This window comes from Nicotiana attenuata, chromosome 9 (genome assembly GCF_001879085.1).
Source record: "Nicotiana attenuata strain UT chromosome 9, NIATTr2, whole genome shotgun sequence".
Lineage (NCBI taxonomy): Eukaryota > Viridiplantae > Streptophyta > Magnoliopsida > Solanales > Solanaceae > Nicotiana > Nicotiana attenuata.
Genome location: NC_031997.1, coordinates 37,718,052 through 37,740,053, shown reverse-complemented (window position 1 = coordinate 37,740,053; position 22,002 = coordinate 37,718,052). Strand labels below are relative to the sequence as shown.

Below are 22,002 nucleotides of genomic sequence, written 5' to 3'. Positions count from 1 at the left end.
CCCCTTGAAATTCGTCCTCGAATGTTGATTAATGCGCTTATCAGTCTCATAACCTGTAGCTCTTAAGAATTCTTTAATATTGTCATTGACATCTAGGAAATGCTGTGTAAGATGCAAAGGCCAGAGTATTCCACCTTAGGTTCTTTTCTCATACACGACCTGTGGTCGGAATTTTCCAATCGTAAATCTGCGTTGTCAATGCAGTATGTACGACTGTTGTCATTGTATGAGTCGCCTAGCGAATCGTCTTCCTTTTTTCCTCCATTTTTTAGCCAATCTCTTAAGCCTCACTTTAATGAACATTACAGAATTATGAACAAGCTGTCCCTCTAGGCATCTATAGGTGTACTGATTGTCTTTCGCGTGGTACTTTATCGAACTTAAGACTATTGCTATCTCTTGTTTCATAGCCTGGTATATTCTATCCTTATGGAATTTACTACATCTAGGTAGGTTATACTACATATAAAACTTACTTCGGTTTATTATTACTGAGGTTTGCTACCCAACTCCAGGTTACTCTTTCGCTACTTATCCTATATGTATATCTAAGTCCTTTAGCCCTCATTATATTCATCTTAAGAATAACAAACAAATCTCAATTGTACTTTGGAACTTGTACCACTATTGTTTATTCACCTTAATGTTGAAATATAATCTATCACTGATAACTTGTAACCTCTTACGTAATACACTATCACTAGGGCTCACATCTTATCGAGAACATCTGAGTGAATTTGCCTGACCACCTAGGGATAAATATTTAAATAACCAATCATTGCATTCCCAATGCGAATCTTATGGGGGTATTCTAATCCGCAATTAATAAAATCCCTTTCTCGTTAAATCATTCCTCAATCAAAGCCTAACGTCATCCTCTTATTAATCACAATTACACCCTTATTCTACTGCAAGGGCAACATTCCATCTCTCTCTAATGCCACCTAGCTTAGACTCCTTTGTGTTCATTCAGGCTGTACCGAGCTCTTTATTACATATGGAAATCATCAGCTCTTGTTTTCATGGGTTAATCCCAAGGACATAATTTTCTCGTCACCTTCATCATCACACTCACTCATCTTACCCTATAAAACCTTGTTGCTCTACAATACTTTACTTTAGGATCTACACACTATATTATACTCTCCAACCTTCCTTAAATTTGCTAGCACCATAAATTTTCCTTTCGTGCCTTCTCAGTTGTCCTTAATGTAAGCAATTACTTTTGCGGTTCGTTCTATCACTTGTTCCATGAATACTTGGCTGTTTTTGCATACCGAATGCTGTAATTTCCTGTACCCATATGTCTCAAACACCCCCTTTGATTTTTTTTTCATTCATTAGCCACGATAGGTGCCACTTTCTTAGGAGTGTACACAATATTGTAGTGAGACTGTTGTTACAAGATCATTTACTTAGCTCACTATGCTTAGTTGGAAACCTTCTTCCTTATTTCCTCAGCTAGTCTTTCGTTTGTGTACTTAGGGGAACTCGCCTAAGGTTTCTGAAGATTGTTAATATCGTTACACCCGAAGGAAATTTTTGTTGTTCTTACTCGCCTTATAAATACTTAGTTACATATTCGTGCCTTTGTACTCGTAGGGTTATTCTAAGCTCAAGTTTTATTCTCCTAGTGGCACTCTCTCTTATTTTCATAAACCTTAAACGGTACCTTAACTACCTCACAACCTTGAATTTTTTTTTTCAAATGATTGCGACTCGTATCTACGAGACTGAATTCACTATGCTGCGGTTCACTACATTTATCTTGCATGATCTGTTGATTTATCTGTGACCTCTTGTCTAGCCATAACCGGGCTTTCCTGAATCAACTACTAATTACACGTTGGTCCATTCTCATATATATGCATATCTCTCTTGGGATATATCCTTTGTCATAACTTATCTCTCGCCACTAGCTCCTGATGTATCAAGTGTCCATTCACACTTATTTATCAATAACATCCTGGTCGAAAACTTTTACTGCCTCTCCCTGGTGTAATATTTGTATAATGTTCTGGAGTCGCAACATATTGTAGGAACTGAATAAACACAACATCATTCCTTTCTCCTTTTTACACATTTTCTTTACCATTCCATAGTTACCTGAACCGCTTAACTCCGACTTAATACTATATCACACCATATTCCCCCCTTTAGGGGAGTACTAAGATTTAGTACTACGACGATTACCTATAGATGTTTCACCTCTTCATCTTTGGCGTCTTTTTCACATTATCAATGAACCTTAATCGCCTTATGGTAACCTTCTGTACCAGCGATAACTGAATTTCTTACGCACGAAGGTATCACCTACTGAAACTGGCACACTTAGTCCCTTAAGATTAACTCTGCTCAGAGTGCTTGCTTTAGGCAAACGACTTCCTAAATGAACTTTAAAGGTTATTCGTCTGTTGTCTATTCTATTATTGTTGGAAGCACGATCTCTGAAATTCTCACGATGTCGACCATTATCAAATCTCCGGTCCCTAATTCATGTTCGATTTTATTCTTGTTTACAAGACCATAATATTCTGTTACTACAGGGGTCTAACTTGAGCTTCTGGTAATCGCGTTGGACTCACCAACTCATTCTTCGAATGAGGATATGACATTTGGCCTATACTTTATTATTGTCTTTAGGCCTGTCACCTTTTTTTTTCTTAACTGACTATAGACTCTATCATTCTGTCATATTTTGATTTACCGTTATCACCGATTTATCACATCTTACTCATAATATTTCATTTACTCTTTCTTATCCTTCGATCAATATTTATATCTATCACTTTATTCTGGAAACTCAACAAAACTCCTTTCACTTTTAGCTTCCCCTTTGCTTTCATCTCACTAGCTCTTCGGGATGCCTAATCATTCTCTCTCTCTCTCTCTCTCTTCTCTCTCTCTCTCCCTCTCTCTCTCTAGGGGCGGGAGTCTAACTAAGGTAAATATTTATTCCCTTTTTGCATTCCACTGCCTATCTTCTGAATTTCCTGAATATTCTAGTATTTCATATCTGATTGCACTATTCTAGAGTTCATCATCTGGGTGTCTCAGAAGGAGATCTATTACCACATCTGGCACTACCCTTCGGAAATGTTAGCTAATGATAACAATCCATCATAATTTTTGGTTACACTAATCCCAGCTTGATCCTCATATTACATCATTTTCTTAAATTTATATTGTCACCTCCCATAGGGCATAATTGAGATGGGTGTGGTCAATTGTATATAACTCTGTTACTGTTCAAGGTAACTCAGAATGCATGTATTCTCAGCCTGAATTGTAAATACTGAACCTTCATTAACTGGTACCTCGTAACCTTCGCCACCTTGCTTCTTTTATTTTGTTGAAATTGTATCTACCTTCTGATTCTCTTGTTGCTTTTTACCATATGGGTGGATAGATATCATGCCTTGGGGCTCCTTCTCAGAAGCTCACAATCTTGTAGACACATGATCTGCTGAAGAATACATTTACTCATCATCAGTGTGATGCAAAATCGAGGTTCCTCTAACTCAGCTCTTCCAGAGCCACATTCAATCTCTAACCAACTATCTTTCTCGAAGTAGGTATCATTGTATTACGGATAAAATAGAATTTTGAAGTTTGAATTCTTACAACTGATGCTCTACCCAAACGATCTAGAGTAAAAGAAAGAGTGACAGTCCTAAATGCCCTGTAGCCTCCTACTTATAAGTGTGGTGCACAACACACCCATAAACAAGACTCTACGAGACACGGCTAGTAGACTCCCTACGAAGAAAACTGCTCTGATACCACTTTTGTCACGACCAAACCGGATGGGCCGCGACGAGCACTCGGTGCCTTACGCAACCGAGTACCAACATAACATATCTTTCTTATCATACTATCATGGTAAATGAGCTAGAAAACTCGTCATGAGATAACAAGAATGAACATAGGGGAATATCAACATATGACGACCCACCATGATATGCAAACTTATACATGTGACATACGGGCTAAAAGGCCGACATGACCATTTCTAAACTCAAAACATAAGCCGAAAAGGCATACAAGTATCCATACACCTGACATTTGTTACAAGCTCTAAGACTACCTAATATCATAAAGGTCGGGACAGGGCCCCGCCATACCAATCAATACCTATCCAAGCATACTGACCAAATAGGGCAACTCCGAAGCAAGTGGAGTGCACCAACACCTTCCGCTGAACTGATAGCCTACTTGGAGGAATGTCAACCTGTCTATCGGGACCTGCGGGCATGAAACGCAGCGTCCCAGGCAAAAGGGACGTTAGTACGAATAAATACGAGTATGTAGGCAGGAAAATATAAATAAGAACAGTAATGTAAAGAGAGATAGAGGAGATACAATCTGTAACATCTGATTGCCTCTGGGGGCTACTGACATGAATGCATAATACATATATATACATAAACTTTTAAAAACATTCGCCTCTGTGGGCACCATCATTTTCATATCGTACCCGGCCTGAAAGAGGACTCGGTAAAGAAAAACGTACCCGGCCATAATAAGGCTAGGTAGAATCATACCCGGCCACGTGGAGCTCGGTAAACCCAACTGATCAGTGGTTGCACAATAGGTGCCATACCGGCCGACTATAGCGCGGCTCGGTAGAGTAAAGTAGATGCACATATAATGCATACTGGACTCATGGAGTCACGTTCTAAACCTTTTGGAGTGACATAAGGTCATTGACCATCAATTAACATTATGGACATCATACCATCAATATTGAACTTCACTAGGACTCAGGATCATTATACTTCTTTGGAATAACTTTGTAAGGAAAGAATAACATGGACAACCTTAGTTGCTAGGAGTAGATTCATTATGAAATAGCGTATCGTTTATGTTCGTTTTCACTTTAGATCATGCCAAAAGAATGAAGGAAGAGCCTTAACATACCTTGTATATTCTTCCCAACCTCAAGCTATGCAATTTCACGGCTCCTTAGGTCTACAATAAGAGAATGACACTCTCGTTATCGTTTAAGCGTCGTAACTATTATGTATCGACCACAACCTATTTTACAATAAAGGACAGCACTCCCCTATATATATGACTTCACACACTAGTCTAAACAATCACAAACAGCCAACATACCCCTATCATTCATTACACAACACGACAACCATAATAGTGTCAAACAATCCAAAAATGTTATGACGAACTGACCAACAAACAACCCTTGCCATTATGTGGTGTTTCTCCACACCCTTCCTCCTCTCAACTCCATAAAAACAGTAGTAAAAGAGACAACTCAATACCAACACGAAACAACCCAAAAACAGTCCCACAAGTTCATCAACTCAAACATAATTTTTCGGTTTACTTAAACACGTTTCGACTTGTCTTTTCTTTCAAATTGAGAAATACAACCAAAAAGTACATCATTACACCTCTTATCAAATAAACCAGACATGAATTTAACTTAAAAATAAGTTCACAACCAGCCAACCATTGCACAAGATCAAACAACGTACCAATCTTCCGAAACTAGCTAGGTCTATTCTTTACGATCGAGTTATAACTCGCAAACGCATAGATATGGAAGGAGAAGCATAAACTTACCTTGTACTGAGTATCACCCACGAAACCTGGTCCTTTTTCATCAAAAATAAGTTCCTCAACACGGATACACAGAAGGAGAAAGAGAAACTAGCATGCTGTCCGGACTTTTCAGCACTAGAATCTGCTCGTAACACCGTAATTGAATATCCTAGGGTTTGTGTGGAATTTTGGGGGAGGAGTTGCAGGGGTTCAATTAGGTTTTTTTGGTCTGAAATACAGGTGAAATAACTCAGTTTATATTCCCTTAAAAGACCCCTCTTGGCCGACTTTGGGGCTTTTAATTAAGTCCTCTCATTTTGGCAAGTAGGTGATGCACCTACTTGTCACCTACCAACCCGCGCAGTCTCGCAAAAGTGCAAATATCTCTCTACTCCAATATCGTATTAACAAACGGTTTATTGCGTTGGAAACTAGACTCATTGATATTTAATTTGATAGGTAGATCACCCCCTAATTCCAAGTATATTGGGAGAAAAACTCAGTTACATTTGACCTAATTTTCAGCACATTTATGAATGGAACTTGTGATGACCTTTTTCCAACTTTTGTTCCACAACTCGCTTGACTTCAAAACATAACACCAACTATCGTACGACTAAAAAACTCATAATATAATCTCCTTATAATGTTAATAACCCTAGTATCACCCCAAAAGTACATGGTAAAACATTCCAACTTGTCGACTTTCGACGAAACTTATTTTCTTTAATTTGTTTAGCTTCTAAGCCTTCAAACCCTCTTGCTACTTGGTACTAATGATCTTAAATATTTTTAACCTCCACGTTAACATGATGAACTAACTTTGTAAACTTTTAAAAGATGATTCCCTTTCTGAGCTTACATTAATTGACTTATGATGTATTCCTACGTACGAAAACACGGGGTGTAACAATAGGGAAAGTGGTCATTCTTTTTGGCACGGACTAAAAAGGAAATAGGTTCACATAAATTGAAACGGAGGGAGTAGTTTCTTTCAATCTTTCACTTCATCTTACAATATTTCAACTTAGAATCTATGATTTTCATGGTGGAATTGGGAATTTTTGGGTAAACTAGGGATTTCGAAATTTGGGGATTTAGACCTTAAATTGAGGTCGGATTCCAAAATTAATTATATATCCGGGCTCAGGGGTGAATGAGTAATCGGATTTTGGTCTGAATTTCGGTTTTGGACCAAGCGGGCCCGGGTGTTGACTTGTGTCTTTTTCAATAACGGAAAAGGGCTTAAACTACCCTTATTGTTTAGTAAATGATTTACAAATACCCTCCATCCATCTATTCGTCTGAAAAAGCACACAACATTATTTATATACCTAAAACTACCCTTCCTTTTCACGGTAGAAGATGTGGGCCTCACTTTTAATGCGTTGGCAATATTTTATTGGGCCATGCGGCTCCCGGTTTCACTTCATACATATGGGTATAATATACTCGCCCCATTTGTTTGACCCGCCCCATTATTTTTTACTTTTTTTCTATACTTTTTTTTCCTTATCACCCAACTCACCTAGTCCCACCCACCAGACCCCCCCCCCCCTTTTGTTCTTCTACCTACCTTGAAAAGAAAATCAACAATAATGGCAACTACCTTCAATCCACTCTTCTTCCTCACTATTTTCAGTTAAATAATCTCATTTTTCACTTTACAAATCATCTCCATAATTACCGCCACACAATCCCTCTTATCTTACAGCCACCATCCTACCATTTCCTCCTACCCAAAAATCAGCCCAAAAAATAACCATTGTCTACCCAAAACCAGCCGCAAAACAGCCGAAAAACACCCTAAACAGCCTTAAAATGCATCTGGTACGCGCCACCGTGCAACAACTCCAAAACATCACCCCATTTAAGCTATGTAACCATCCATTTTACCCAGATCTTAGCCTTCTAACACCCCCAAAAACCAGTCATTAGAACATCTCAATAGCCATCACGAAATCCAACCAGTTCCTCCAACGAAACAGCCACAATACCACCCAAAAACGCACCACTGCCAAAACCTAACCCTCGACTTTCTTCAAAATAAGATCTGAAAACTCACTTTCTTCACCACTAGTGATTGATTTTTCGAGTTGGGTTTTAAGGAGCCAAGTCAAGCGAGGTCTTTGACGAGTTTTTTGGTTTGCGATTTCCGGTCATAATCCCCATCCAGTCAAGGTGGTAAGAAAGAAAGAGAAAAATAGTAAAGAAAAAACAATAATGAGGCGGGTCAAACAAATGGGATGGGTATATTATACCCATATGTATAAAGTGAAACTAGGAGTCACGTGACCCAATAAAATGTTGCCAACGCATTAAAACCCACGTCTGTTGCCGTTAAACGGAAGGGTAATTTTAGGTATATAAATAATGTTGTGTGCTTTTTCGGACGAATAGATGGACGGAGGGTATTTTTAAACTATTTAGTAAATAATAGAGGTAATTTAGGCCCTTTTCCGTTTCAATAATGACCTAAAATAGAATTTTCGTTATCGTGGGTGATTCCTAAGGCTTATTTTGAATTTTTTGGTTGGTAATTTGCTAGATATTGTTGGTTTCGGAGGCTAGTTTGAAAAGCAAAGCCGTGGTTGAGCTTTGAGTGGTCCTTGGAGCGAGGTAAGTGTTGTGTCTAACCTTGACTTGAGGGAATTAGGAACCCTCGGACTATGTGTTATATGAAATCTATGTGAACGGCGTATATGGGAGGTGACGAGTGCTTATACGCCGCCAAATTATCTGTCTTCCCTGCTTTTCTACTTTTCTTTAACTGTTTTCTTTCCTATTTTAATTGTTATATGCTCTAAGGGGTCGTTTGGTTGCCGGTTAGAGTTATGCAGGTATTAGTTATACATGTATTAGTTATGCAGGGATTAGTTATGCAGGGATAAGTAATGCAGGGATTAGTTATGCAGGTATTAGTTATGCAGAGATTATTTTTTTGAATGTTTGGTTTGTTGTATTAGAAATTGATATACATTATTTAAATTTTAAAGTAAAATGCTTGTTTACAACTATACCCCTGGCCTTCTTTTGCATTGTTTTTTCTCTCTTTCCATTTATGTAGGAAACAATTTAGTTAGGAACTTTGATGTTACTTTCACTTCTTCGTCATACTATGAACTATGTGAAGTTTAGACATATTTGATTTTCACTTCTTAGTTTTGGTATTTCCATTTTCTAGTGGCTTCTCCAGTTTGCTTTTGCTAGTTTGTTCTTTAAAAATGAGAGAAGACAAGGTATATAGTTGGCAAGTGAAAGCAAGTGAAACCTGTTGACGGGTTGGCAGAGAAATAAGGAAGCCTTATGTGTAAAGTGATCGGGGTAAATTTGTCATTTCAGTATTTTATCCATGTATTACTAATACATGTATTAGTTATTCCATCTTCTACCCCGCATAAAATAATATACAGATTGACTCATAACTTATACATGTATTATTTATGCATAATTGAAAAATGTCAACCAAACATGGTATTAGTTATGCAGAATTTTATACAAAATAACTATTGCCTACCAAACATGGTATAAGTTATGTTACCCCTTATACATGAATAACCTTTCTTCTAACCAGCTACCAAACGACCTCCAAATGCTTTCCATGCTTAATTGCTACGTGTTAATCAATATCTTCTTATGTTAACCATGTTAGCTCTTTTCATAGTTCCCCTAAATAGTTCCCCTAAACCCTGCTATTTGCTTATTTGACTTGTTTGCACCTTCTAATTGTAAATTGTTGGATTGGTCTCAGTGTGTAGTATTATTGGCGTAGATTCTATATTGAACAAGGTTTCCTTTCCTTGGTTCAGTTTGGTATTTATTTATCGTAAAGGCCTTGTGATTTAGATTGTTGATTTGACTGTGTACATTGAGTGTTTGGTACTGATATTGGGATTGGGCTGCACGCTGCAGCAGGTTTAATAAGGGAGGATTGATATGATGGAATAAGGGTAAGTGTATATACACGGTGGGATCGGGTTGCACGCTGCAACAGGTGGAATAAGGGTGGATTGAAATGGTGAAATAAGGGTGAATTATAATATTGATTTTTATATATGGTGGGATCGGGTTGCGCGCCGCAACAAATCTAAATTATATACTGTTATTGATATTGTTACGGTGGAATAAGGGAGGATTACGTGTTTTCTGGTGGGATCGGGTTGCGCGCTGCAACAACTTATATGTTTTCATTTTCTGAGCTGTGTTGTTTCCCGGTATTATTATTTGAACTAGTAAAGATTGGTAATTCTGGACGACACTGGTGTATTTTCGAGGCTGTGGTTATCAATTTCTGTTGACGGTTCTATTCAGTATTTTCATTATTTTGTCATTATTATATACTGCATACAGGTTGTAGTGTAGGTGACCCGTCTTAGCCTCGTCACTATTTCGTCGAGGTTAAGCTCGGCACTTACTAGTACATGAGGTCGATTGTACTGATACTACACTCTGCACACTGTGCATATTTTGGAGTTGATCCCAGCGGCGGTTCTTAGAGTGCCCTGATTGGACATCGATGGAGACTTGAGGTATGGTTGTTCAGCGCCCGCAGCTCTTGGAGTCCCCACCCTCTTTTCTTTTTAGCTGTACAACTTCATTCAGACAGCTTTGTACTTATTTCTAACCTTTATGTGTATTACTTTAGAAGCTCGTGCACTTGTGATACCAGGTTCAGGGAATTGTAATAGACGTTTGATAGTTTTATCTTTCGCATTGATATTTCAGTTATTCCAGTTATCTCTCGTTATTTAATTCAATTGTTAACAAATGGATAAATTGTTCTAACGTTGGCTTGGGAGTTTCCCTCAATTTTTGTTTGTATAATAAGTGGAATGCATCTTATGTTTGGAGGGAAGCGTGAAAATTTCATTGTAAGGTCCAGATGGTACTCTGCACAAACTTTGTAGGCTTGAAGAGATCCATAACCCTCCTTGTAATGCATATCGCTGTATATAACAATAATCAATTAATGATATCTAAGTTTGTCACATAAACGATTGAACTCTGTTCAATACCTTTGTATTGCTATTGCTTTTGTTATCCATGTAGCATCTCATTTTGCAACTGAGAACTCTGGCATTAGCGAAAATGAGTTAAGAGGATACTGCCATTTCTATACTAAGAGGGTTCAAACTAAATGTATTATTCGTTAATCATTTATATTAATTTTCTAACTTTGTAACTTGATAAACATGAGTTTCTGCCTTATCTTTTTGCCTGTTGGTGTTTGGTTAAGATGTCAATCCTATAGCTTTCTTTTTGCTTGTGCTTTTAAGCAACGCAAGTTTGTATGCTTCGTTGCCCTAAATTATGTTCACTTTTGCAAAAATGTGAGTTGAAGTCTCTTCTAGGGGAGAAAATATTTAATCTCATCTTTGTTTCCTGTAAATTCATGGGAAGTATTACAATGTGCAATAATTAAGTGGATGTATTGGCTTGGTTTATCAGCATGTTTATGGGTTGTCATCACGACTCGCCTGTGGATCAATTTCTAGGGAGTCAACTGATCTAGTCTAGGGACGTGATATATGACTATTAGAACAAATGTTTTACAGGTTGTTTGATAACTAGCTTTTCTTTGAATATTTTCATGTATAATGCACAATATTTCATAAACTATTCATATTCTTATCTTTAGATAAGTTAAACACCCTTCAAATTCCTTTTTGATGCACTCCCTTAGTTTTTTGGACTAAGAGAATGTTTAAATCGGATTCTGTGAAGGATAATGACTTTATTTATACTCTTTTATAAGTGGAGTAGATGAAGAAATGGAAGACGAATACAGTGAAAATCTAGACCTTACTTAAGAAGAATTTTGAATTGCTGTAGAAGCATGGTCTAGTAATGTTTGTATTAACATTTTGAAACTTACTTTTAACTCTTGAAATGTAAGACTTATGTATTTGGGGTAGAACATTTCACTCTTATGGATATTATTAGCTTGTTGGGCAATTTAGATTATGAATAGTTTTATTTTGTTATTTATATAAGTTTTTGTGTTTTATAATTTATTCTATATGTAAATATTTATTTACAACAGGGGCAATATGTTTGTTTCAATTAAACTGTTACAATAGCCCACCAGAACTGTTGCAATAGGAATCATATGGCGTTCCAATAAAAAAAATATAAACCGTTGCAACAGGACCCGTAAATCGTTCCAAAATGATCTATAAATCGTTGCGGTAAGTAGTTCAACCGTTGCAATAGCCTAAAGAAATCATTATCATTTCCATAAATAGCCGTAACAATATCTTACATAATCGTAGCAGTACATGCTTTGGTAACGGCTATCAACTGTTGCATTAAATGTCATGGTAATGGATTTTAACCGTAGTAGTTGATACGAATAGTCGTTCCAATAGGGGAGAGGAAAAACCGTTGCGATAGACGATATTATAACAACGGTTATATGAACCGTTGCAAGAACCGTTCCTTAAGGTCTATTGGCACGCAAGCTGGTGGAACGGGCGCTGAACTGTTGCAATAGCTCTATGGCAACGGTTTACCTATCTATTGCAACGGTAAGCCATGCGCTGCCAAGGCACATTTTCCGGAAAAGTATATAACCCGTAGTAATAATACTTTTTAAACACTTCCGTTACTGGTAAACTGAATACAGAAGCTAACCATACAGGGAGAAGTTCTCTCCCCAATCTTATGCTCCATATACTGGAAATTAAAGTTGCTACAACTTTGTCATATCCAAGCGTTACATTTGCAAGTTGAAGTTGCCGAACATCCATTGAAAGTAGTATTTATGAGCTCGCAAGAAGTCTTACTATCTTAAATCTTTTTATTATATACAAGTTGAGGAGACAATTGGAATATTTCTTTGAATTTTGGTTTGTTGATTTCGAGGGTTCGAAGAAAGGCAGCAGCAAGCATTCCCCCTAGGCGGACTTGGGAAGGAGTGGTAAGGTGCAAATTGTCTTTTTGAAGAGGCAACCCTTGAGCATCAACAGTAATTATGTTAGGGAGGCCGAGTTTCAATTGAGCTTCCCTCACTATTCCTGTGTAATGTTTTCCTCCAGAAGCAAGAGCCACCTATATAATAAAAAAAAATATATCAAGCCCAAAGAAAAAAGAAAAGATTAGGTTAAACTTCCATATTTTCAATCTCATAAACATCAAAGTGCTACATACTCATAATAGGCTGATCAGTTTTTAAATGTTGTAATTTGAAAATTTAATATTGTTTGCATAATTTGTTTGATTCGCAGAAATTAGACCTGAGAGCAATAATATCTTGATTTAGGTATTAGTCGAAAGCAACAAAAATTGAAAATTTCAACTTGATATAAAAGTCAAATTTTTATTAGGTCAAGGTTTTGTTGACATCATATTGTTAACGTGTCACGTTGTATTCTACTTTTAAATTAGTTTGCATTTTTACATAAACAATAAAAGTAACATTTATTCCTGGTATTTGAAATAGTCTTTTTTATCTCATATCCACATAATGCACAAGTGGAGTTTTGGAGTAGATCAAACGTACTTAACAATCATTCAAGTCTTCAAAAAATTTCACCGCATGGGTATTTACTAAGTTCCTTAATATACTGCAATAACAACATATATTTATGTTAACCAATGCGAATCCCTTTAATGTTGCAGCCTAAGTTTCACTTTGCGCCCCTTGAAGTTAGCTAGGATACTCTTTTTCCAACGGATGCCATAAAATTAATTATTTTAAAGAAAAAGATAAATATCAAACAAAAATGTTTAAGTTGCAAAAGTGAAATTTAGTCTTATTAAGCAAACATGCTCAAAAGAAATTTAAAATTTAAACAGAAGATCCAACTTTTTACCTGGATAATCAGAAGTTTTGGTATTCCCAGATCATTTCTCAAATCAGTGACAAACTTTTGCATTCTTCCTCTATATGCATCAGCATCCGTTTTCCTCACTGTATCACTCTCCCCTTGATACCAATGCATAGCTCTAATAACACCACCACCTCTCACAGCAGCCTTTGCTCTTCTTACCAACTGATTATAAAGGAGAGTTCTTTTTTGCCAGTTAGTTATTTTGCTCCCTGAAACTGCACATGGAACCAAGCCCAATACCCCAAGACGCGAATCATTTTTCAGTATGGCATTCTCATATGGCATCCCAGGCCCTATCCCAGATGTCACATTCGTGTCAATATCATTATGTAGAGGTTCTTTTGCCTCAACCCGCTGTAACTTGGCGTCGAGTTTGAGAATCGCCGGATTAGGTTTACATTCAGGAGGAATGACACCGTCCCAATTGTTCTTTACAACACCTCCTACACCGAACATGTTGCTCTGACCTCCTAGCAAGAATATGTTCTTGGCTAATTGGGAATTCACTCTACATGTAAAATTGGCCAAAGCTAAAATCATGAACATTAATCGAGTGGACTTCATTATTTCTGTTGGAATGTTTTTGTTCTTATTTTCTTTAGTCTACATCAGTTGGTCAAGACATCCTTCCCTTATATATTGGCATAATTAGCAAGATTTCGTGTGTTCATAAGCTAGCTCGATGTTGATGGCAATAACTTATTATTATATTTATTCGTGTGAGTCTCCTGTGGAGTATATAAATTAAATCGTACTACATTTTTGAAGAGTTAGACGACAACAAAGATATTAGTATAATCACATCATTATTAAGAGGACATTACTAAATACTAGTTCATTTGGGTGGTTGACTAAAATCTTTTTTCCATGAAATTGGACCGAAGCGATATGATAAGCATGAGGGCAAGTCGCACGTTGTCTAGTTGTGCACATAATGGTGAAGAGCTTACTTTGCCATCTAAAATTTAAGCCAACTACTAGGTAACACTTTTATATTGATATATTTAGTGTTGGTATTACTGTGTTCAAAATCAGAAGATAAGCAAACAAACGTTAGTTCAATAAATAAATTATAAAATAATTCCGAGCCCACTGAATTCACACTGTGTCCTTAAGAAATTTAATCCCCTCACCGTTGCCCAAGGTATACAGATTAATTCCTCCCAGGATAGAATGGAATAACTATTCTGTGATAGCGGCACTTCAAGTCACAGAACTTTAGTGAACTCAACAAACGGAGCAAATCACACTTGACACTTATGTTTATTTAGAAAATAATGCAACAATGTAGAAAATAGGGGAGAAGATTTCAGATTTTCCATTTCTTAAAAATGAGGTCAAGTCTCTAAATTTATAGACAATGAAAGGGTGAGATGAAGAGGTGCAATCAAAGAGGTGCCTCTTCCATTTTTCATTCACACCCCTTAATAAAAATACAACAATCCCCCACATGAATGGAGAATGGACATATGTGAAAAATATGCATGAAAATATTGTGTGATTCGCAAGTAAGGATTAATCGCATCTGGATAAATAGGTTTCCCTTTGAACTTCCATAGTGAACTTATGTCGGATATACTCGGTCAATCGGTAGATTTGATATCTTTAAACCGTCGAGCTTTGGTGTATACCTAGACAACCATAAGTCACACAATCAATGCTTAACCGTTTTTGGTTCTCACGGTTGTGTTCGTTTCAGCCATGAACACCGCCTGGTTTCATGAGTGCTTAGAGAATGGGCCTTTACTTTCATTTCCCTAAAAGCGGCTTACACTTCACACTCATATAGGTGATTTCTAAACGTGTAGTCCTATAGACACACTAGCTATCTGGTCGCCAGACTTAGCAAATCATTAAAAAGCTTTAAGCTTTATTGACTCATCAAAAAGCCTTAATGTTTTACCTTGATTTCTTAACATTGTCTTCATCACGAGAATGGGTTGAGTTATTTGACAATGTTGAACCGTCATTCATAACTTTGTTTGATCTCTTTGAACCTAGCTCTTGGGATCTTCAGTCTGCTAGGTAGAGTTACCGCCATGATGACTTGTCCTAGGCCTTAGCCCCATTCCCTTCGATGATCTTTCAACTGCCTCTCTAGATAGGCCTTTTGTAAGTGGATCTGACACGTTATCTCTTGACTTTATGCAGTAAATCGTGATAACACCACTAGAGAGTAGTTGTTTAACGGTATTGTGTCTCCGTCGAATGTGACGAGATTTTCCGTTACACATAACGCTCCCTGCCCTGCCTATTGTCGCTTGACTATCACAATGTATACATATAGGTGCCAAAGGTTTGGGCCAAAATGGAATATCTTTCAAGAAATTCCGGAGCCATTCAGCTTCTTCACCGGCCTTGTCTAAGGCTATAAACTCAGCCTCCACTGTAGTGTGGTCAATACACATTTGTTTGGACGATTTACAGGACATCGCTCCTCCACCGACTGATTAGAATCGGTTGAACCAGTGATCTAATTCGCATCAATATACCCCTTTATTATCGCGGGATACTTGTTGTAGTGCAAAGCATAATTTGGAGTATATTTCAATACTTTAAAACTAGTTTCATTGACATGAAAGTTCAATGCAAACTTTCTTATGTCGTAGACTAACACGTATTGACTTTCGATTGCATATCAGATTAATGACTACACTTAATGTAGCAATAGTATATTATAACAACAGCTGGAATGATTGGCATCAGTTGTGGCCACAACCTTTTAATATATAACACATTTCGGAATCATTACACCATTTTCAAGCATTTGTATGTTATTTATTCATACGTCTATATGATATGCAAATTATAGCGCACCTTCATTCATGAAATAATTCAACTTGGAATGGATTTTGGTCATGTTCATTAGTTGGTTTACCTCATTATGGACCAACGTATTAGTACATTTGTTCATGAACGGTCATGTTTATACAAAACATGTGAACACACTTTTCATGAAAAGTCACAGCCTTCCATGTGACACCCTTTCATAAAAGAGCTAAACATTATAAATGTTCAAGAAAGAACAAATCATTTCTGAAAAGGCACGTAAACAACTTTCGAATTTGTAGTTTCATCACTAGTCATCACTGAGACTGAACAAGTAATGAATTCACCGACTATCATATCAATATCCACTAAGGATTGGTGGGGTTCAAAAATTATATCATTTAGACATTACGACTAACATTCGATTGTGTCATGCATAAGCTAAATGCCCCCACATTTCACATATTTCATGTGCCTTTTCTATCAACATATAATCCATATATAAACAAACATTATCTAGTCAAATTTTGCATGCCATTGTTTGGGTGCTTGTTTTAGTCCATAAAGTGATTTAACAAGTCGACACACTTTCTTTTCTTTTCTAGGAACCACGAACCCTTCAGGTTGTTCCATATAAATTTCTTCCTCCAAAAATCCATTTAAGATGGTTGTCTTTACGCCCATCTGATGGATTTCAAGGCCATACACGCCAACTAACGCTATTACCATCCGAATAGATGTAATTCTCATTATCGGTGAGCATGTGTCATAGTAATCAAGACCTTCTCGTTTTGTTAATCCTTAATCAATTTTGCCTTATATTTGTCAATAGTACCATCAACTTTTATTTTCCTTTTGAAAATCCACTTAACCCAAAGATTTATTTTCTGGAGGAAGATCAACCATTTTCTCAAGTATGATTACTTAATATGGATTCTATCTTACTATTGACTACTTCTTTTCGAGGAAGATATAATTTATTTCAAATTTTAAAGCTCATTTTTCGACAAGAATGTCAGAAAATTTGATCCAATGGAAGTAGTTGTCCTTTGACGTTTACTACGTCTTGGATTCGCCTCATTAAGTGTACTTTCCTTTGCTTCTTCCCAAAGTCGCTTAGATATTTCACCAGACGACTCACATTCCTTTTTATACGGATAAATATTCTCAAAGAATTTAACATTATCTGATTCGATTACCGTATTAATATGAATGTCGGGATATTTTAATTTATGAATCAGAGAATGATATGCCTTACTATTTGTTGCATATCTTATGAAAACGAAATCAACAGTTTTCAATCCGTTTTTTATCCTTTTGGGTTTAAGAACTTGCACTTTACCCAAATACCCCCCACAACTTGAAAATATATCAAGTTGGGTTTTCTTCCTTTCCATTTTTTCATATGGAATGGATTGTGACTTGCTATGGGGAACTCGATTGAGTATTCAGTTAGTTGTAAGAATAGCTTCCCCTACAAGTTTTTGAGTAAACCGGAACTTTATTAACGAGGAATTCATTATCTCCTTTGACGTTCTATCCTTTCTTTCCACAATTCCACTAGAGTGCAGTGACAAAGGGGCGGTCATTTGGTGAATAATTTCATATTCCAAACATATTTCTTCAAAAGGAGATTCAAATTCGACACCCCTATTATGTTGTAGAGTCAACTACAAGAACTGTTGTTTGTGTCACGACAGAGCCAGAATTAATAAATGGTGAAGTTTTTAATCTTTGAACCGAGTAATATATGACACAACCAAATTTGATAAACGGTGAAGTTTTTAATCTTCAAACCGAATAATATTTGACACGTCAAATTTAATAAACAGTGAAGTCTTTAATCTTCAAACCGAGTATTATGTGACACAATCAAACGGTGAAGTTTTTTAATCTTCAAACCGAATAATAAATTGGAGTAGAAAATCACTAAGATTTTAATCTCCAAAATGTAAAGTCACTTAGACTTTAATTTCCGACAAATGTGTAGAAAGTCACGAAGACTTTATTCTCAACGAACGAGTAAAAATCATGCAGATTTTGATGTCGAAGCGGGAGTAGGGAATCACGAAGATTTTATTCTCCATAACGGATATAGAAAATCACGAGAATTTTAATTCCCTTTTCAAATGGTTTTCCAACTAAACCATTATAACACTTTAAACATTTCAACAGTTTGATATAATTCTTATCAAACTAATATATGTATATCTTTATTGATCCAAACTAATATACATATAAAATATTATCTTTACGATCTCAAAAATAATTTTCAAGTATTAATGTAAGCATAATTTACATCTTACAGTCTTAAAAATAATCTTTCACATAATTTCATGCATGCTAATAACTTTATACTGAATAACAATTTTGCTTTCAATAATATATTATTCTTAATCCTAGCATGCACATAAGATATATTTTGAGATCATCACATAATAAGTATCTACCCTAATATTTGTAGAAACTGAATTTCATAAATCATATAGGGTAAAAGAAAAGCTAATCAAATTAGGTATAGTAAGAAAAGTAGAACCCGATATGTAGTCACTTTCTGCTTTATCGAGAGTGACTTTTATTCACTTTCTGCCCGAATTTGTAGTCACTTCTCTTGACAACTACTCGGAGAATACTTTTTTTATTTTATCGTCAAATGGTTCCGATTTCTGCAAGTACTTGACAGAAAACTCTTTGAGTCTGAGAAAAGCCATTTCATTTGCCATGTCTGAAGACAACCTTTCATAGTCTAACGCCGCTACCTAGTGATCTCTTCTCAAGTAACTGAAAATACCGTATACAACCAGTGACTCAAACTTCAATAAATGTCACTATTAGTGCATATTTAGCGAAATTTCATAATTGCAAAAGCAATATGTCGACCAGAATTCGACAACAGTCACAAAGTCCAACACCAAATCCTTTCACATAACGAACCAGTGGTGCACTTTTGTTGAAGTGCAAATTTTCTTCTTTCAATTATGTAGAAATGCACCCTTTAGAGAAGTGGTGTAATCATGCTCTCATAATTTTTTTTCCAGAAAAAAACAATACCGACTCCACTTCAATAATTCAACAATACTTATACTTTAACACCCAAAAATATGAATGTAGAAGAATAGAGAATTGATGGATTTGCCATGAAATTCATTACTACTAGCAACAACCAGAAAACCCGCTTGTAATAACGTTTCCCAAGTGACATCGCCAGTCATATTTCCAATTGAAATCAAACTCCCATCGCGACCACAACATTTCTTCTTTTTCCTCTTTTCGGTTAGTCTCCAACAGATGTTGATATGAACACAGAAAATAAATTTAAATTCTTTAAGATGTTGGTATTACCGTGTTCAAAATTAAAAAATCAGATAAGCAAACAAATGTTAGTTCAATAAACAAATTGTAAAATAATTTCGAGCCTACTAAATTCGCAATGTGTCCTTAAGGAATTTAATCCCCTCACTGTTGCCCAAGGTATATGGATTAATTCCTCCCAGGATAGAATGAAATAACTATTCTGTGATAGCGGCACTTCAAATCACAGAACTTCAGCGAACTCAACAAACGGAGCAAATCACACTTGACAGTTATGTTTATTTAGAAAATAATGCAACAATGTATAAAAGAGGGGAGAAGATTTCAGATTTTCCATCTCTTAAAAATGAGGCCAAGCCTCTAAATTTACAGACAATGAACGGGTGAGATGAAAAGTTGCGATCCAAGAGGTGCCTCTTTCATTTCTCATTCACACCCCTTCATAAAAACGCAACATTCAGCACATATATCCGCATAGGTTTAACCCTAATTAGAACTTAGTGCGTCTATGATATTTGTCAGCATATAAGAACCTAGAATTTAACATCTATAGTACAGCATAACATCTATTGATCGATAAACTTTATCATCTCCAATACATTAAAAGACATAGAGAAAAGATCATAAGGTTCTTTTGGGTCAAAATCATTAACCTTCACCGTGTATAAAATCTAAGCCTAATAAAAGTTGACTTGTTATTGTATTGTCTAACTGTAGGTATATAAATTTTATTAGAATTAAATTAATAAAATAATTTGAACTATATTTTAAATTCTAGATATATTGGTCCATATAAATATTATGGGCTAATTTAATGAGATTAATTATCTAAGTCTAATATATATAAATTAAATAAGTAAGGCAAAATCCATTGGGCTAGCCCATGTAATTGGGCTACAAATGATGAGCCCACTTCATGAAGCCCGAGATATACATCTTCCTAGAGGCCTAATTTGGTGTCACGCGTCAAATGACGTGGCATGCCAAGTCAAAATGAATAGTCAATAGGATCATGCCACGTGTCAAAATGACAAGGCATGCCAAATCAAATTAAACCAATAAATTTGTGTCACGTGTAAAAGTGACATATTCCAGCCAATCAAATACGGTCTTGCCATGCTTCAATCCGATTGGTTGGAAAGAATTTGTTTCATCCCAACTCTTCTCTCCCACAACTATAAATATGGGTCCTCATAATTCAAAAAAGATACCAGAATTATAACAAGATGTAATAGAGAGCTCGTGGATCAAACGCCGTAAATTTCTCTACAAGCTTCAAGCAATCAAGTTCAAGAAATCAAGTTCAAGCTCAAGAACAAAGAACAGTCAATGTTCAAGGAGTACGAGTTCGAATCATCTTTTCGTGCTAGTTGTACTCAAGATCATCGTTCATGGCAACAAATATAAGTTCAAAATCAAGCTCAAAGGCCTTGACTTTATCTTAAAAAGAAGAATTAGAGTTGACAGAGATTAAAACACTCAAATTATTTGAAGCAGGAATACTAAGATTGTTGCAATATTTTAAGTCTCGATTAATTTCTTGATGCTAATTTGTTGTCTTCGAATTCTGGCACCCATCTCTACCTCTTATCTCATCTTTTCGACTATCAAAGTTCAAGAACATCAAAGTAGCTTCAAAGAAGATCAATTCCAAAACGATGTCGTCTGAGGCAGCTAATTCCAAGTTCTACACTGATGCGGAAAGCATCCCCGATATTACCTTTGAAAGCTTTAGACCAGTTACAAGGAGGAAAGCAAGCTTTCTAGGACAACAAACTTTTAAAGTGTCTTCCGTATCAACTCGTGCTTTTGGATCTTCATGATCAAAAGGATCAAGATCCTCTACAAACCTACTTGAAGGAGGAAGCAATTTTACTGAAATGATTAAGGAGACTCTGGCTTTGCTTAACCTCTCCGGATCCAAGAAATATGCTATGAAGGAAGATGATGGTACTTTGAGTTATGGATCATCCACTTATACCACATAGTGTGAGCCAATCGAGGATCAATCTGTGTGATAATCTATGTTTCTCTTTGTCATCCACCACAGTCATGCAAGAAATGGTGACAAATGCTTCATTTGTGAGGAGCAGTTAGCAAACTTGAAAGAAGCAATTGCTGGCTTGACCAAGTACATGCAAAATAAAGATGCTCGAATTATCAAGTTAACAGATAGAGTGAGAGTCTTGATAGAAGTAGAATCAAGTCATGCACCTGGCAAGTGCCTAAAAGTTCAAAAGATTGATCCTCTACCACGACAGGTTGTCTCCACCATGGAAATCCCAATCTCTTCAGAAGCAATGATTCGAATCAATCAACTAATGGAATTCATTGAAAGGACTGTCAAAAGTAATTACGAAGTGCTTCTAAGTCCTCTCTTACATACGATGTGACGACCTGACCGGTCTTTTTGTGTAATTGTGTCATGTTTCCCCTTTTGATAATTCACACATGTGTGTTTATGATTTTATGACTTACGTGGTTGATTAGTTTCGTTTCGGGAAGATTTCGAATTGCTTTGGAC

General features: G+C 36.3%; 1 protein-coding gene across 1 annotated transcript; it reads right to left on the bottom strand.

Moving 5' to 3' along the window:
• On the bottom strand, positions 12,300-13,998 carry LOC109232790 (probable carbohydrate esterase At4g34215). The gene is made up of 2 exons (XM_019398517.1): positions 13,380-13,998; positions 12,300-12,615 (listed from the first exon to the last, which is right to left on the bottom strand). The coding sequence occupies exons 1-2, from the start codon at positions 13,959-13,961 to the stop codon at positions 12,355-12,357; spliced, it is 843 nt and encodes a 280-aa protein (XP_019254062.1). The 5' UTR covers positions 13,962-13,998; the 3' UTR covers positions 12,300-12,354.

Coding starts and splice junctions, on each gene's coding strand:
- LOC109232790 (XM_019398517.1), bottom strand. CDS start 13,961: ATGAAGTCCACTCGATTAATGTTCATGATTTTAGCTTTGGCCAATTTT. Junction 12,616..13,379: donor CAAAACTTCTGATTATCCAG/GTAAAAAGTTGG, acceptor TTTATTATATAG/GTGGCTCTTGCTTCTGGAGG.